The sequence below is a fragment of the Gordionus sp. m RMFG-2023 genome, chromosome 2 (genome assembly GCF_954871325.1).
Source record: "Gordionus sp. m RMFG-2023 chromosome 2, tfGorSpeb1-WG-v2, whole genome shotgun sequence".
Classification (NCBI taxonomy): Eukaryota; Metazoa; Nematomorpha; class Gordioida; order Chordodea; family Parachordodidae; genus Gordionus; species Gordionus sp. m RMFG-2023.
This window is the reverse complement of record NC_088776.1, coordinates 39135238-39153819: the sequence shown is the minus strand read 5'-3', so window position 1 is coordinate 39153819 and position 18582 is coordinate 39135238. Positions and strand designations below refer to the sequence as shown.

Sequence of the window (18582 nt, the reverse complement as noted above, 5' to 3'; positions counted from 1 at the left end):
TTATAGTGAAAGATTCTTTCGTTTTTATAAAATTATAATATCTTAAAAACGTTCATATTATAAAAATCATTTATTAATATTTATTGAAGTAGCCAAATTGAGGTTTGCGAGAATTATTAAGAAAGTTTAATTTACATAAAAAATTATGAAAAAATTCATATAAATTAAAGTACTTTAGTTGTGAAAAAATTTATGAAGCGTGAACTTACATATTCCGTTTGGTAAGCAAACAAGACTGATTTCTTCTTCTTTTCTTTTTTTACAAAACTCGGGCCAGGCTAATTTTTTAAATCACAAATATATTAAATCAATTGACATCATTCTTTTACGGCTTATTTTCATGTTCTTCTCTAAAATTATTCAAAATAAGGAAATTTTAAACATCCCGGCTAATTTAAAATGCTAAAGTGGGAAATAATTTTTTTTTTAAAAAAAATCGGAATTACAATTTCGACCTTAATGGAAAGGGTTTCAGAATTTTTCCTAAACTTATAATGGAATAATTTTTGGTTGTAATGGTAACGTTAAAATGCTTTTAATAAATGTGTATATTTCGTTTCAAACTGGACTATTGATAAAGACCTTATGCAATTACAATATTAATTTATGAAATAAAATAAAGTTTCAATATATTAAAGATATTGATGGCATTATAAGTTATCATTTCTTAAAAAATTTTTCTTAACTTTTTAATATTTGTTTAGTGACATAAAAAAATAATTAAATGTTATCCTAGTTTTTGAATAAAGAGAATTACATTATCATTTTTTTAAATTTTTATTTAGGATGAGATTAGATTACAATATCACTTCAACAATAATAAAGAAAGTTTATATATATAAATATGTGTATACAATTAAAATACTTCTCAATTAAAATGATGACAATAATTTAAAATTCTAACTACAATTCTCTATAATATTTATAATATATAGTTTTTTAAATCCTCTATTTTATCTTCAGCATATTAATCTAAAATATTTATAAAGGAAATATTTCTCCGTTTATAACTCTGAATCCTCTAGCCGGAGGATTGCTTATTGGTAAGGTTGGATTGTTTACATTCAAAGATAATAATGGATTACTATTCTCATTATTTGTATTTGTCATATTGTGTAAATAAGAAGCTGTAAAGTCTTGTGCATGGCCTGCTGTATTATTTAATGTGATTGAAGGATTAACGCTTGACGATGGCAGAATCGATGGGTTCATTCTAATGTTGTTAAATAAATAACTTGAAAAATTTGGGGGTTGACCGATTGCCTTGTTATTTAATGAGATTGAACTATTAACGATTGGCGCTGGAAGAATAAAACGATTCGCGTTATTTCTCATGTTTGAATAAGAACCCGCAAAATCTGGGATTTGACCTAACGTGTTTTTACTCAAAGATGAAATCGGATTAATAACATTTGATGTCGGTAAACGATTCCCATTATTTCTCATGTTTACATAATTTGTAAAATCGGAGGTTTGAACCCCGAAAGTGTTGCCCATTGATGTTGAACTATTATTATCATTTGACGATGGCATAAAGCGATTCACATTGCTTCTCATGTTGCTTATGAAACTTGTAAAATCAAGGTTGCGACCTAAATTACCGCTGCCCAAGTTAAGATTGACTGGACAAGTAGGATCATTCGGTTGGATAGGGATATTTTCGTTATAGATAGAAGAGACAGAAAGAGGATTATTATTACTATTCCGTAGAGAGGAATTAAATAGAGAGCGATCGACACCAGCCATATTTTGCAAAAGGTTCAAATTTGATAAATTATTATGACGCAAAGAAGGAGTAATCAAGCGCATGTTTTGAGAGGCTATAAGGAAATCTGTCCTTTTGTTTTCGTTATTAAAATTACTGACATAATTCTTCACGAAAGCAGGAGAGGATGAAGAGGAATATGGAATGGGAAAATTTGTCGAATTATCTTAAAAATAATTCAAAAAGGAAAATACGAATATTATTTTTGGGTAAAATAAGAAAAACGATTTTATCAAATATACAAGCATTATAAGTTAATAAATGTGATTAAATAAAATTAACATGTGTAATAGAGTAAGTTATCTATTCGCTCTTATAAAGTTCCGGTTTAAAAAGAATTTTCTACTTTTGGGCGGTTATAATATCTCGCGCAACAATGTTATTTTATTAAACTAGTTAATCAAAATTATTTATTAACTTAAATATTAATATTATATTGTCAAATTATAAATAATAAAACGCATAACGGCAAACGTGATTGAGAATTTAGGCTAGATATTGTAGATTTTCTCGAGTGATTGTTGATGTTAGCATCGACAGTAATTTCAATTATTTTATCGGCCGATTCAGCACACTATAATATAAAATGGAATTGATGAGATATATTTTATTCAATTTAGTGAATATTGTATTAAAGATCGGTTTATTTTTACCATTCGCATTAAATAATTTCGATTGATCTTCAAGAATTGGTAGAGCTTAATAAATCTAGTCTTGAAATTCAGCGATTCTGCATTATAATCGGTTTCCTTAATTATATTAAAATTTCAAGCATATATTTTAAAATAATTCTGTATTTGAAAGAGTAAATTTTTCAGTAAATATTATAATAGACGAAGTTAAATGGTTACAAGATTAAAAGAATTATAGATAGGTTTGATAATAATAGTATAGTAACCGGTTTATAACTTTTTCCTCCCTTTAACGCGTTTTGATTCAGATATATTAAAATTTTAAATGTTTTTCGGTTAAAATTATCTGGTCCCTCGAGAAAGGCTATAAGCGAGTCAATTTATAAGCAGGGATGTACCGAATACAACTTTGGCGATACCTCAAAGAGCAACAAAACCGCTTTTTTAGGCTTGAACTGTCCGCAACCTGGTCACAATTTTTTATATCAAGGCATGACCCGTGGCTCGAATTTAAAAAAAGTTTATAGGGAAGAAATTTTTTAATCTCATAATATATTTTTAATTCTATATTTTAATGTTATGCAACAAATTTAAATATTCAGAAATAACTTTGATAATTTAATGATGTTAATCTATTTAATTCTTATTTATTACAAAACATGATATGAAAATAGAATCGTCAATATTTTATACTTTCTGATTTTTTTAAAAATGTTAAATTAATTATGCAAAGAGGTAAAAAAAAAAAAGGTAAAAATAAAATTAATATTTTTGAACCACACCTATATATTTTATTGATTAAGCTACCACAGGTTCGCGGGTCGGACTGATTAGCCACTCGTGTTAAATAAAAGTTTTAAAATATCAATATTTTATTTTAAATTCATCTTTCCCATTCCTTCCGCGCACTCCTTATCTATCAAACTCCTGTCTTTGATCCTCTTGCGCTTTCGCTTTTAATTTCTTAATGACTAAGTAAATGGTAAAATTATTTACAATTCATGAAATAGGTTTTCTAAATATGCTGGAATACATTTCCGGTATAATTAGATTTATAAAATTAAAAAAATGCGTTCAAAAGAATGATTTATTGAAAAAATAGCACATTCCAGAAAAACAAATTGCCGCTAACATATATAAGGAAAATGGCTTTTTAAAATTAGAATTAATCTGTATTTTAAAAAATTCGCGAATATTTGGTAAGATACTCACTTCTGCTTATATTCTTACAGATTTCGCCAAAATAAAAATAGACATTATTAATTGCTAGCGAAGACATAGGTTAATAAAATTAATAATTGAAATTTTCTAAAATAAAAATTCTTCCTTTCTCAAAATTATCTGGAATTTTTCTCCTTCTTACATTGACAATGTTGTCAGTCTCTCTGAATATTAGTTTACACATCGTATCGCGTCCGCCAATGATAAAATAAAAATAGTGAATTTGAAATTTTTTTTCTTCTTTCTTTTTTAGAAAGAAGCCAAGCCAAATGGAAAATTTAAGAAAATATTCATTTCTTAGAAGGGTTTAACCCCCAAAATTTTGAACAAAAATCGTTGAAGATCAACTAAATATTTTACAAAAATTTGTGATTTCTTTATGAAAGATTTTATATGTATATCATGAAATATTTACTTATAAAAGATTTTTTACAAAAATGATTTAAAATTTTAAGGTAAATTTTGATTAAAAATCCTCTATGAGTATTTTTTTTAAAATCTTTAAAGATTTCTTTTATTTTTGAGTGAATGTTAAGGTCTTCTTAGAAGAGAACGTAAAAGTATTTTAAAAAATAATTTAATATCAGTCACCTCTAAAAAAAACACTGTAGGGGATTTTGAATAAATTATAAAAAATATTTAATGTTTTGCAAAAAGTTTAACAAAAATCTTTTTAGTGCAAAATTATTGGCAAAAATGTCCGGTACTGATAATATTAAGTCAGTGCTAGAGGGTTTGAAAATGGCAAAAATTTCAGGTCCAGACCGATTTCAACTTGTTTTACTAAAGTTGCCAGGTCATGTTTTTAATTCGGTTTGACTAAACTGCGAATGCTAAGGTAAACTGCGAATGCTTAGGTAAAATTTTTTATATGTATCTTTTATTTGTAGTGAGATCCATTTTCCTATGATATAAATAACTTATAAAAAATTAAATTTTAAGATATATTTAATAATAAAGAAATATACATTAAGAGTTGAATTATCTTTTATCTCATAATAAATCGTTTAAATCTTTTAATATAATTATATTAATAATTAAATTTTAAATTCCAATAATATTAAATCCGCAAGTTGGCGTGTATTATTATAAAATACTATTATAAAAAATATAATCATTTAAAAATGTTATATATCAGAATTTACTTCTAAAACATTAAAGATTCATTTTAATAAGCTGAATTATCATAACACGCATGGTGGAGGGCTATGTATAATATTTAAAACAAAATCATGCCGGTAAAGTATATTGTTAATATTACTATATAAAATATTATTTTGTGTCAAATGATATTCAATAATACCAAGTTACTATTTAAATAAAATAATTTAAATATTATTTATCTAAATATTATAGTAAATGATTAATTTATATAATTAGAATCATATTTATATAAATATTTCACATGATGCCATTCATTCATTTACCTTTTTTTACCTCAATAACAATAGATTTTTTTCTAGTCGTCATATATCTTAATATATTCAATCAGAAATGGATAATCACGTAAGAAAATATTTATATTACATGGGTAGGTCCTTAAGAATCTAGATACAGATGTGAAAAAATTAATCTTAGATACAGATACTAGTATTTTTTCCAAAATATCAAAATAAAATTAGAATAGTTTATAAAATATAGTTTTTACTATTTATTTGTGAAGAACATAACATATTCATTTAGTAAGGATGAATATTTACAATAATTAATAAAATATTTAATGATGAGTTAATATATCAAGCATTTTAATATCAGTAATAGCCCATTCTTATAGATAGGGAAGGGAGACTAGTATTTTTAATGGGAGTTGAAATATTAATTTGTAAAAGAGTTTTTAAATATTTATTATTTTATAAGATAATCAAAATTTTCAAATAATTTAGTATTAGACTTGCCATTTTGGCATACATAGCATTTTACCAAGACTAAATAACCTTTCAATTCTAGCTGATGAAGATATTACAGTATTATATTTATAAAAAAATTTCCTTAATGGAAAGATAATAATTAAGCATTTATAATGTATTTCAACTTTCTCATAATATAATTTATAACCTCCAGTTCAATGTTATTTGTATTATTGAACTCAGCAACACTTAAAGACCCTTTTCATGGTCATTTAAACAATCAAATTATATTACTATAATGATTAACTTCACAAAACAAAATTTATAGAAAAAGAAATACATGGACGCTTAATCCATCAACAATTCTCATTAGATATTAGTCTACGTTAAAACCCCAAGTTATTATATCTCAGAATAGCAAATCAAAGTCTTTAGAAATCAACTGAAAATTCGAACAAATACACCTAACCCTCCCCCTTCTACATTCTTTACTAAAAATCAATATATCATTTTACAAATAAAATATAACGTCATTTAAAATATCCGAAATCCCTTATCTAAATTATATTTTTCCCCTAAAAATGGTGAATCTTTATACATTTTTATGCTAGGTGTAAATAATCTACAAACATTATATGTTCGATAAAATTTTTCTGTGATATCTTATTCATTTATTGTAATAATGGCAATAAAAACAAATTAGCTATTTAGGAAAAATATCAATAGAAAGTATGCAAAAATTATTTAAAAAAATTAATTTACCTTATTTTAACCATTAAAATGTGATCATATGTAATTTATAAAAACCTATATTTGTTCTTGCAATTTTTCGAATGATAGATAATATAAGGAATTTAGATTACTTTTTAAGTAATAATACAAAATTAGAATATAATAAAACAAAAAATATTTTTAAATTTTTTTATTAAATAATAGTACGCCATCTTGCGGATTTAATATTATTGAAATTTAAAATTTAATTATTAATATTTTTAATATAATTATATTAAAAGATTTAAACGATTTATTATGATAAAGATAATTCAACTATTAATGTATATTTCTTTATTATTGAATATATCTAAAAATTTAATTTTTTATAAGTTATTTATATCATAGGAAAATGGATCTCACTACAAATAAAAGATAATATATATAAATTTTTACTTAAGCGTTCACAGTTTAGTCAAACTCTTTTTAATTTTTTATTAAATACAAGGCCTAAACCTAAATATTTATTGAAGAACACCAAATAAACAACTATTTATAATATTGGGAAGTTGTTAAATTAAAAATGATATACTTTATGGATTATCACTTCTATGAAATGTCAATTCATCAAATATATATATATAAATTTTTTTGCCCGGCCCAAATAATAAAGCCTCTAATTGGTATTCCTCCGTTTATTATATATAATTTTAAAAAAAACAAAGTATTACAATATGCTTCATGTATTTGACCATATAAGAAGAATTGATATCGCCATTTGATTTAAATAAATGTCGTAAATTATCGTAGCTCATTCTATATACGCAGGTTTCTTCGTTATTTTCTATAAAACCAAAAATGTTATGTGCTTATGAATTAATTTAATAATCAGCAATATAAATCTAAATCGAACTAATTGTAAATTGATAATACAAGATTTCCCATACCAAAAAAAGAAAGAAGTCTCAATAAAAAGAGGAAAAAATTCGATCAAAAAAAAGGAAAAGTATTAAAATCTTAGGAAAAAATCCGATCAAAAAAGAAAAAATGTCATTTAAAAATAGAAAGGACTGATCAAAAAAGGAAAAGTCTAATGAGAAAAAGAAACGAGCCTATCAGAAAAAAAGAAATATAGTTTTTTCTTGTATATTTTGTTTTTTTTATTGTCAATTAAATTATCCTGAAATTGGATTTTTTAAAAATTTTTTTAATTTTCTCATTTTTCCGATCTCTCTTTAAGTCGTTAATTTTTTCGTATTCTTATTTGTCCTTTTAAATAATTTCTTTTTCCTAGCATTTTTCTTTAATTCTCTATTTTTAAAAAACATTTTATATAACAATTTTTTGACTACTTTTCATTTCTTTCTCCTTATATTTTTAATTTTTTCACTTGATTTTTATTTCTCTTTGGCAAACAAATCGTTTTTTTTTAATTAATATGTGCATATTTAATTATATCATTACAATTAGGATGTGCAGTAAGAAACATTTTTTTTAAAATTAAATATCAATAACTCCTTCTTCTACATTCTGGAATATAGGTCTCCTCATTTCTAAAATAATTCGTTGCATTCTCCTGAATTATTCCTATTTCTCATCATGCTGTTTAAAACGAATCAATTCCCCAATTACGATTTTGAATTCATATATCACATTTTCAAGTGATTAAGGTATGGGCTATTTTGTAGTAAATATGTTCCATCACCATTCTATCGATACTCTAATTGTATGGTTAGATAAAATGGAACATCATCCATCATAAAAATCATCAAAATGTTTTAATATTTCATACAAAGTTTTTAAAGTGCATAGCGTTAGGGGCCATCAACATCAAGTCTGACCCCTAATCGTGATAGCAACAATGATAATATAATTTCATTGTCTTTATCCAGTACATATCTTTAATAACCTTTTTTTATATTTATTTATGCATATTTATATATCCGTCTCATTGATATTGAAAACCCGCTCTCAAGCAATAAAAATAAATTTTTCTTTCATATAGGGTATATCTACAAACCAATTAATATATTCTTTGCATGCCTAAATCCCGATAGTAACCTTGATACTGTATTTTTTGATATTTCTACATCATATCTATCTTTAATCATTTCACATAATCTTTTTAAGGATAAAGTGCATTCCAAATTTATACAATTTAATATATACTCTTCCTGTTCTTGATTTAGTTTCTTGCGTGGCCTCCTTTAGGTAAACTATATTTTATTCCATTTTTGAGATAGGAGTATTTTATATTCGCCACAGTTTTATAGCTCATAAAACATGATGCTATATTTTGGATACTCTCCTTTTTTAACGCGTCAATTATTAGAGCTTTCGTTGCACTATCAATGTTTTTTTTCCTTGCTACTACCATATCTTCATGATTTTATTTTTTAAAATAAAAAAATTTCCTTTTAAAGGATGTACTCATCAAATGGAATGACAAAAAAAAATTGAAAATTATTAAATTATAATATTTACCTCATTTTTTCGTTTAATTATTTATAGATCAAATAAAATAATTTAGCATTAAAAATACTTACATATAAAAATTATTTACTTGCTAAAAATATCTAAATGCTTGTATAAATATTAATTTTCAAAAATAAGAATACATGATTTATATTTACTAATTTACTCAAATTTATTTAATTTTAAAAAGGTACATTAGATTACCAAATGATTAATTTAATTGAGCAATAAATAATTTGATATATAAAAAAATATCATTATAAAAAAGATTTGAAATAACAATGAAAAAAATGATAAAAAGTCAAAAAATTGTTAAGATGAAAATAGGGGAAAAGAATGATTAAGTGACAAAAAATAAGAGAATTGAAGAAAAATAACAAGGAAATTAAAAAAATTCTTTTTAAAAAGACGAAAATGAATAAGAAATGATAAGAAAAAAAGATTAAAAACGACTTAAAGAGAGAACGCAAAAAATTAGAAAAAAATAACAAAAAATTATAGAAAAATCATATTTCAGAATTATTAACGCTGACAATAAAAAATAACGATTCCCATTTTTTAAATGGGATTTTTACATTTCTCGTATGACTTTTCCTTTTTTGATTGACATTTTTCTTTTTTTTTGAATAGGGAAACCCGGTATTATTATTTTCCCTAATAATTTCTTAAATTTAGTAAACAAAATTTATTTTAATCTCAATATTAACACTTTTTAATGCTAAATTTTTCAGTGGATTTAAAAGTAGAAACTTGATATCTTTAAAAGCTTTATTATATTTAAGGTGATCAAAAGCTCAATAGAAACTCTCCTTTTTTTCAGATTTAAATGAAACAACTATTATGAAAAACACGCCTAATTTATAGTAAGCGCTAGTGTAATTTACAATAGCAAGCCAATAATAGGTATAATTTATAAATATGGAGCGAAATAATGAAATCACCACATCTTTTTAAGTATATATCAAAAAGTATAGCTGTGATTTCGCATTTGTGCGAATCGCGCTTACTATAAAGGCAGCGAAAAACAATTTTTGAAATTGATATTAGTGAACCCGTTGTTGTCCTATCCCTGTACCCGCAAAATATTTTTTTATGATTTCCTGATATTAAGGATCTAATTGAAAATTTAAAAAAAATCAACCAGCTATCATAGTTTAAAAAAAATATATCACTATTTGATAACTGTGAGCATTCAAGAAAAAATATCCTTTTAATTTTATTTATTTTTCATAAAAGATAACACATAAGTAACATATGATTTAACGAATAAATATTATCCAGGCGTAGGCTATATCTAAGTTCATTTTGCATTTCTCACAAAAAGGTAGGAAATTATTCTTATATAATGTGCATCTCATCTGCTTATCGGAGTATTAACCAATGTCTATCATATCAAACACCTGTTTGACGAGAATAAAGTTTCTTTGGACATATAAATGAGACTGGCCTTTCCACGTGTTTAATCAAATGTGCTGCTGCACCGGTTATTCTAAACCTTCAAAAGATCAAGTTTTTTTTCCGAATATTTTCAATACAATGCAATGAATTTATCAATTACAAATCCAAATGTTGTACACCAAGATTTTTTAGACCTAATCCTATCTCGTTAATTTTGTATATTTAGTCAATTTTAAATTCCCTCATTTTCCTATCTATAAAATGGGCTCAAGATTTTAACTAAAAAATATCCCCTAAGCTTCAAGATATTGCTAAAATATATTTACTACATAAAATATTAGCAAAATATGCAAAATTTATTTATAAAAAATAACAAATGGATGCATTGAAATACAAAATATTTTATTTTTAATATTATTTTTTCCATCAATATAAATTCCTATATGAAAAAAGTAAATAAAGTATTCATATGTACCCAAGTTACCATATAGCAAAATGACAATATTTAGCCATATAGCTTTACATAAAACAAGTTCAATTGAAAAGAACACAGTTAATACGTTAAGCAACAAATAATAATATAAAAGTATGAAATTATTTATTTTTGTGCATTCCGTAATTTTTGAGCAAAAATGACTAAAACACAAACAACTTATTTATATTCACTAGTAATATCAAAAAAATAAAGTCGTAATTTTCGAAAGAAAAATAATCCACTAATTGAAAGCTGTGAGCAAAAATGAGCTAAAAGACTAACAAATTATTCCTCATCTAAAAAATTATTAAGTGTAAGTTGTATTGTTTTTTTTAAATCACCCGATTCAATCCTCACGTCATCGCCAATTGTCCATGACACTCCCCTGATTTCTTGCATCCTATTCGAGGAATCTAGAGGTTGATAACTCATACCTTGAGTATTACTTGCGCCGCTTACAATAGATATAGGATTTTTATCTGTCATTATTGAATGATGCAAAGAGCTACTCAAGTTTAAATTAAAATTATCTTGATTAAAATGATAATTATTGTAGGACGAAGAGTTTAAATCATTGTAAATGTCTAAATTATTGTAGATAGTATTAAGAGATGGGTTGGGTAGTAGATTCGATGTGTTGGATAAGTTGGCTGTATGAACGTTGGCATATCTCTCGGTCTCATATTCCTCCCATGCTAAACGTCTTTCTTCCTCCGTTAGCTCTTCCGATTCCTTGTTTTCTAAAAGAGAGTCGTGATCTCTGTAAGTGACAATCCATCGTTTTTGGTCTAATAAAAGCTGAGCTAAAATATGGTCCTAAAAAATGTTTGAAAAATAATATATTGAGCATTTTTATTAACCTATCTAAAAAAATTATGAATGAGTGAGTATTGATTGGATTCTATGATTTTTAATTTTATTAAATATTCATACTCTACCCTGTTTATTTTGAATGTAATTACAAATCTATTCTAAGTATTTTTAACGCATTATGAATATTAATTCTTCGTAGTTTAGTGGCCCTTTTTCAGGTTTATCCACGTAGCCAATCTGATCATTTTTCTTCATCTTCAACGGTCCAGGGCATCACTCCTGATTAACCTAATATTTTAATGTCATTATTTACCACTTTTAATTAGCATGCCTTTGGCTACCTTCTGGGTCTTGCTCCCTCCATGCTTTCTCTCCCTCAGCCCCGCATATCCATCTAACTATTCTTTATAACTTGGCTTTGTGAGTCGCTTTAATTGCTTATGTCTCGGTGCCGCGCCATATAACTTCTCCCCTGCATAAACTTTTTCCTTCAAAGCTAGAGACATTTTTAGTCATTGAAATTGAAGACATCTCTCTGAATTTCTTCAAAACATATCTTAGCCGCCTAGGTAACAAAACTTGTTTTATTTCCGATATAAAAATCAGTTATATTACCATTCTTGTACCCCTTTTTTCACATACTTTCTATAAATAAAGGTCGGACTTGCCTTCTGCGGGCTTCCCATTACACCACTGCACCCTTTATTAACCATTTATGACAGCAGGTACAATTGATGGATTTTCTATTAACATCTTTCCAACCATCATACAACACATGAGTCTCTTCAATCTTTCTAAACCTTTGCCTCTAAATATCGTATTCGCCTTTTCTATATTCATTTTTAATCTCTTCTCTTCCATAACTATCCTCCACCTAAGTAGTATTTTATCCTTCAATTTCGTTTTATTTTACACTATCATTACTTAATCGTGGACAATTTTTACCATGGAAGTCCTTTTAAATATAGATATAAGAGATCTGCAATACTGGCAAGTTCAGTCCTTTAAAAATGTCTGCAAGAGTTGCCCAGCCCGGCTTGTTTATGCACAGGGTTCTTGGTCACGACTATAAAAAATTTAGGGTATACCCTTGCAGATCTCCAAACTAGTCAACCTTACATACGAAAATTGTTTCATTAAATATATTTTTTTATATATAAAATGATCATAGTAGACTAAAATTTAATTTGAAAATTTATATCAATGACATTCAAAAAAATTATTGTGTAAATATCAATAGATTCAAGGCAGACAATATTTTAACTTTTATAATTTTCTCAGTCCGCTTTTAGTATTTGAAAAATCTGATTTTAGCAGAAATGTATTCCCATAGAATTTAGAATATCTACCACAATTTGTTACGAAACTTTTCTGAGTCATTTTTAATTTATAAAAAAATATATAGAAAAATTAGGGCTGCAACCATAAAAATCTTTTCACCGATCCAATATTTATTTCAAACACCGATACTGATCTGATACCGATATTTTTGTCATTATTTATCTAATTGAATAATAAAAATAGGTTTATAAATTTGTTTTAAAGGCGTTTTAATCAGAATATTCACTTATCTCGATTCTTAAAATCCAAAAAAGAGACTCAGACTGTGTCCTGGTTCGACTTAATTTGGATATTTAATTGCTTTTTAGTAGTGTTGTAAAGATTAACGCGTTCGTGAACGTTTTTTGAAAAAAATTATGAACGGCGTTCCTTTTATTTTTGACGAACTCTGAACGTGAACGCGTTCCTTTTTTATGAAGAACGCGTTCGAACGTTCGTTTAATTTTAAAAATACCTTTTATTTTTATTTATTTGAAAAATTTAATATTTCCGATTTTTTAAAAAAAAGTAATATTTATATTTTTTAATCGGCTGTGTATTTTCTTTACACATTTCAATTTTTTTAACACATAGTTTATTAATTTGAATTGAGTTGGATAAATATCCTAGAAAAGCACGGATTAAAAGTAAATAGAGAAAAGACGGAGTATATGGTGATAGGAGATAAAACAGAGTATTGATATAAATGAATGGCAGATATCGGCAATTGAAAGCTGCAAATATTTGGGCTCCACTATACAAACAAACGGCACAATAGAAAAAGAGATAAAGAGTAAAATTAATCAAGGGTGGTTAAAGTGGAGATCTTTATCTGGAGTGCTTTGACAAAAATATCCCACACAAATTGAAGGTATAATTTACAGTTCCATAGTACAACCAACTTTTCTATATAGTTCGGAAACATGGCCAACAAAAGAAACAGACGAGAGAAGTCTACAAACTATGGAGATGAGAATGCTGAGAATGATTGCTGGGGTAACAAGAAAGGATAAAGTGCGCAGTACAAGAATACTAAGTAGTTTAAAGGTAGTGCCCATTAAGACTAAGTTAATGGTAAATAGACTTAGGTGGTATGGGCACACAATGGGAAGGGCTATGAACTTCATAGGAAGTAAGGTAGAGTTTGGAAGTGATGGGCAAACGTAAAAGAGGAAGGCCAAAACTTCAATGGGGCCATAAAGTTAGAGCCAATATAAAGAAGTATAAATTAGATAAAAGAGATTGTATGAATAACATAAAGTGGAGAGAGATGTTGAAGGAGCTTACCACCAGAAAAGGTGAAGCTAAAGAAAAAAAAAAAATTTTAATTTAATAGATTAACATAAGCATGGATATTATTATTTAATCCTCATCATCTGATTCTGAAAATCCAATATCAGATGAACTATCATTACTATGGCCAAATATGATAAATGTTTTACATTAACATCCTATATTGAAGGAACTAATCCAATACTTATCAAATGTAAAATGTGGCCAAAAAGTATTATATTGTCAAAATCTTCAGGTTCCAATTTAAAACGACATTAGATTGTAATATTAATTATTTTATTTTATATATTATAACTAAGTAAAATCATTAAATTTGAAGAAATAATAATATTTAGCCCCAACAATAACGATAGTTATTTTAAACTTAAAAAAAATTAGTGGCCTCAAATATGGTCAACCATTGATAAACGCCGTATTAATGAGATTAATAAAAGGTATTAAACCTATCACTCTATATTAATTACATATATTTTAAAAGATTTGAACACATATATAAAGATCAATATGTTCTTTCTGCAATTATACATCCAGCATTCAAACTTCAATGGCCATGGATAAAACTTCCACAGAACGAACCTATTAAAAATAAACTTATAGCGTCGTTATTGAAAAAATGCTTTGAAAACCCTAGAGAACTGTTAATTTCGAGATATCCTTTTTTTTTGTCGAGAGTAGAGAATGGATTGGAGGAGGATAACTTATCTCAATTTTTTGAAGCAAATAACAAAACAATAAATGTTTCTAAATAATTCTCCACGATAATACCGCAATCCCCTCATCTGCCCCTGTAGAAGGCGTTTTTAGTATAGCTAATGCCGTATTATTTTTTAACATGGCTAATATATTGTATTAAAAAATATAAGTTTATTTATATTAAATTTAAATTTTTTTGAAAGTAAACTTGAACGTGTTCGATTTTTTAAGAAATGTTTACAGCACTACTTTTTAGTATAGACTAATATGTTTTTGATGTAGATACCCTATTTTGTTTTAAGTATTTGGTGGCATTGTATTATCGTATTTTATTCTAGTTTTTTTTTAAAAAAATTTTCTTTTGCTTTTTTGGCTATTAAGTATTAAGTCGGCTTTAGGACACACAAGGTTTTAAAATTCTAAAAATATGTCATATCTTTAAATTTGTAGAATGTCTTTTATTTATAAGATATACAGTAAATAATTTCTTAGATTTTAATTCCATATTTTTCTTTGATGATCAGAATTTTTACTTATCCATTTTAGCCTTAATAAAATAAGTATAAAATTATATGCCAGCACACTACATAAATTTATTATTATTTTTTGTATAGCAAACTTTGTATCTTTATTTAAAATGTAAAAACAAATAAAATATATTAATAAATAATGAAAAAAAAATTAAAATGATAATATTGGATAATTATCTTTATAATGATAAGTGCCTCAAGTTATTCTGATAAATTTCTCTATGAGGGCCGTCTATATCTAGTGCAGTTAAACGGCTCGATTTGAACCGATTTATTCAATATTTTATCCATAAAATATTACGCAAATCTAAAGTTTGGTCATAAATGCCACAAATAGTTTAGACATGTATTAGAGAAATCTCGAGATCTATGCAATATTTTTCTGGGTATATTGAGTAAGCCACTTTTAAAAACCGGCTCAAATCGATCCGTTTACTAGCTCTGCTGAAGACTGATTGCCAAATACTTACGTGCAAGTTTGCTAAAGTCTAAAACATTTGAGTTTAACCCTCAAATAATCACGATGATCGATCGGAAATAAAATATTGATAACTTTGTTAATTAATGATATTTAAATTCGCATGATTTATTATAAAAAGAATGGAATAAACAATAGGCAAATAAAAATACACAAAAAGTTTGGGTAATTTTTTTAAAATATTAGTTTATTAATATATTTTGCTTCTTCTATCGTTAAAATAATGTAAAAAAATTAAATATTCTATTTTACAACTTTTTATAGAAGTTATGAAGGTTTATTATGAGAGTTAAATTAGTTAAGAATAAATAAAAAATGTGTTAAAATAAAAATATGCATAAAATCGGTATCGGTTAAATTTTTAAAAAATATCGGAATATCGGCGCCTATCCGATATTTAATATCAGTACAGTCCTAGGAAAAATTAATAAAGAATTCAAACATAGGATAGGTACATTTTCGGTAAAATCAGTATAAACTTAAAAAATACAACATATGAATTAAATTTTAAAAAAAACCATTACCAGAAAAAACTGTTCGGAGGAACTAAGATATAAAATAAATATATTTTAATTAAAACTAAATTTTAATATCTTGAATGACTTAAGTTAATATCGGCAAAACCAGACTCCCAATTCGTTACTATTTAATATATTAATGTGATAATTAATATATATTTAGCTTTTGATCTCGGTTCCAATAAATCGTATTAATTTACAATATCGTGAGTGGTAAATGATGAGTCTACAAAAATGCCAATTTTAAAACTATATTTTATTCACATAAAATTTGTTAAGCTTTGATCATGATAAGTAACTATTTTAAACTTGAACCCCAATTTATTTCTCAATAGTTAATGGTTCTAGCATTAATGCATTTATAAGAAACGAAAACAAATTTACCTTCGGTATGGGGGCCATTGGATACTTTTTGACTATAACTCTATCTTCCGCGTTAAGAATATCATTAAATCCAGTTACGGCACCTTTTTCACTATTCATAAAATTTTCGAATTTAGATTCGTTATTAGTTCGCACAACTCCATCTTCTACGATAATATCCGTATCGATTATTTTATCCACATTTCTTTCTCGCGTTTTATTTTCCAATCCAACTTCTTCCTCTCGTTCATTATCCTGATCGAGGTCGGGCTCGAAAGAGTAGAGTTCTCTCAAATTTTCGAAAGTGAAATGGCGGGCTATTTGCTTCTTATCGACAACCCGTTGAGACAAGGATTGTTTAGTCACTTGTCGTTCGTAAATTCGTTCTTCCATCGTTCCCTGTAATAAAAAAAAATTTCAAATACAGTAAAACTTGCCGAATTTGGGCTCTTGATAATTCAAACAACTCTATAATTTGGCCAAAATTTTGAATCCCAATCAAATTTTTGTTAATTACTATTAAAAAGTAAAAGTCTTGATAATTTTAATATTGTTTATGATGCGAAAAAATATTAATTAAAATATTTAAATGAGATCACTTTTATTTACTTATTTGTTTTAATGAATATGATCTCTTTATTTATATAAAAAAATAGCATGATATATAAATCTATATTAAAATAACATTAAAAAATAATAATTAGGTAAACAATTATAGGACAAAAAGAAGGTTTAAAAAATCGGGGAGGGGGGGGGGCAAAAAGGGTTCTCATTGAGATCCGAGGAAACTAAGATGGGCCTCGAAACACGGCGATTTAAGTTGATTGTATTATTTTAAAAGAGGATCCATGATGGGCATTAATTTGAGAAAATTTTTTAAGGAAAATTTTTAAAAATGATAGCCAAAGGGACTAGGAACGCATTGGTAGGTAGAAATAACTAGTGGGATACAGTGAAAATCAGAAAAGTGGCAGTACTTCCTTATTTTTACCTTTTCAGCTGTAATAATCGGATCAAATGTTTGGGTTAGAGGAAAATTAGGAGATACAAGTGAAATCCTAAGTAAGGTGTTTTCCTCTATACCAAAGAATGGTGAGCCAATCTAGTCTTTCCCATCAGACAGGGATAAGTGGAAGGGTCAGAAGGTTGGGATAGTTAGCTAACCTTAATTTGTTCGAAATCATAAAGTTAATATCTCTATGGCAATTGAACTATCCTTTATAATATAAAGAGGATAGACAATGTCGGCCCTTAGGATCTGAGTCTTTCTCGCACCCATTACAATTAGGGGCAAACATAGGTCACAGCCAAGTCTATATCCTATGGTCACCCTCAGATCCTCACCGGATAGCAAATGACCAAAATTGGCACTGGGGACAGTTTCAAGTCATTTATGACCAGAGTTTTGTACCAAGTATTTGCGGATTTATCTTTAATTCCAGGGATTATAATTTAAGAATTATTAATACTAAAGAAAAATTAATATATCTAAAGAGATTATAAACTATACCAGATTTGAAATTACGTTTATCCATGAATACACCATTAAAAATGTATTTGCTCATTCGTAATAATTTGATTATAATTTCACTTGAGCTATAAGCCGGTATATAAAGACGGATTTAGTTTGCCCCAATCGGTAAGCCCGGAAAATTGATTGGGTATCATGAGTAGGGTTCCAACAAGCATCCATCAATACTATACGACTAGCGCCAATTAAATTGACACCCAGAGATCCGGCTTTTGTAGATATCATATAGAAACGCGCCCTTTTGTATTATATAAATTTTTAAAAATGTGAGATTATTGTATATAATTATATGTAGTATAACCAAGATTATAATGATTTCCCGTTGTTAACGTTTTAATTTCAAGTCTCATAAACCTCATTTTTTTGACTATATCAGCTTTACCAATTTTAGTGATAAAATTTTAATAAGGAAAATCAAAATGGCGTGTCACCAGCTGATTTGAATTCAAGGGTTATTCAAAATGCATTTTAATGAGTAAATTATCAGCCTATCTAAGTAATATGGGTCAAAGTCAGTGA

At 26.6% G+C, this 18582-nt stretch overlaps 1 protein-coding gene across 3 annotated transcripts in view; it reads right to left on the bottom strand.

Moving 5' to 3' along the window:
- Positions 1-820: 820 nt before the first annotated feature.
- Positions 821-18582, bottom strand: part of LOC135925583 (transcriptional regulator ATRX homolog) — a 60063-nt gene continuing 42301 nt past the window's right edge. The window contains exons 15-21 of one of the 3 annotated variants that reach the window (XM_065460984.1): positions 18124-18301; positions 16554-16931; positions 10866-11340; positions 6908-7020; positions 2419-2514; positions 2240-2339; positions 821-1931 (exon numbers count right to left, since the gene is read on the bottom strand). In XM_065460984.1, coding sequence (XP_065317056.1) covers positions 982-1931; positions 2240-2339; positions 2419-2514; positions 6908-7020; positions 10866-11340; positions 16554-16931; positions 18124-18301 — 2290 coding nt within the window. In that variant the 3' untranslated portion in view covers positions 821-981. Of the gene's footprint in view, positions 1932-2239; positions 2340-2418; positions 2515-6907; positions 7021-8291; positions 8556-10865; positions 11341-16553; positions 16932-18123; positions 18302-18582 lie in introns of those variants that run through there. The other 2 variants (XM_065460985.1, XM_065460986.1) reach the window with 2 other exon arrangements.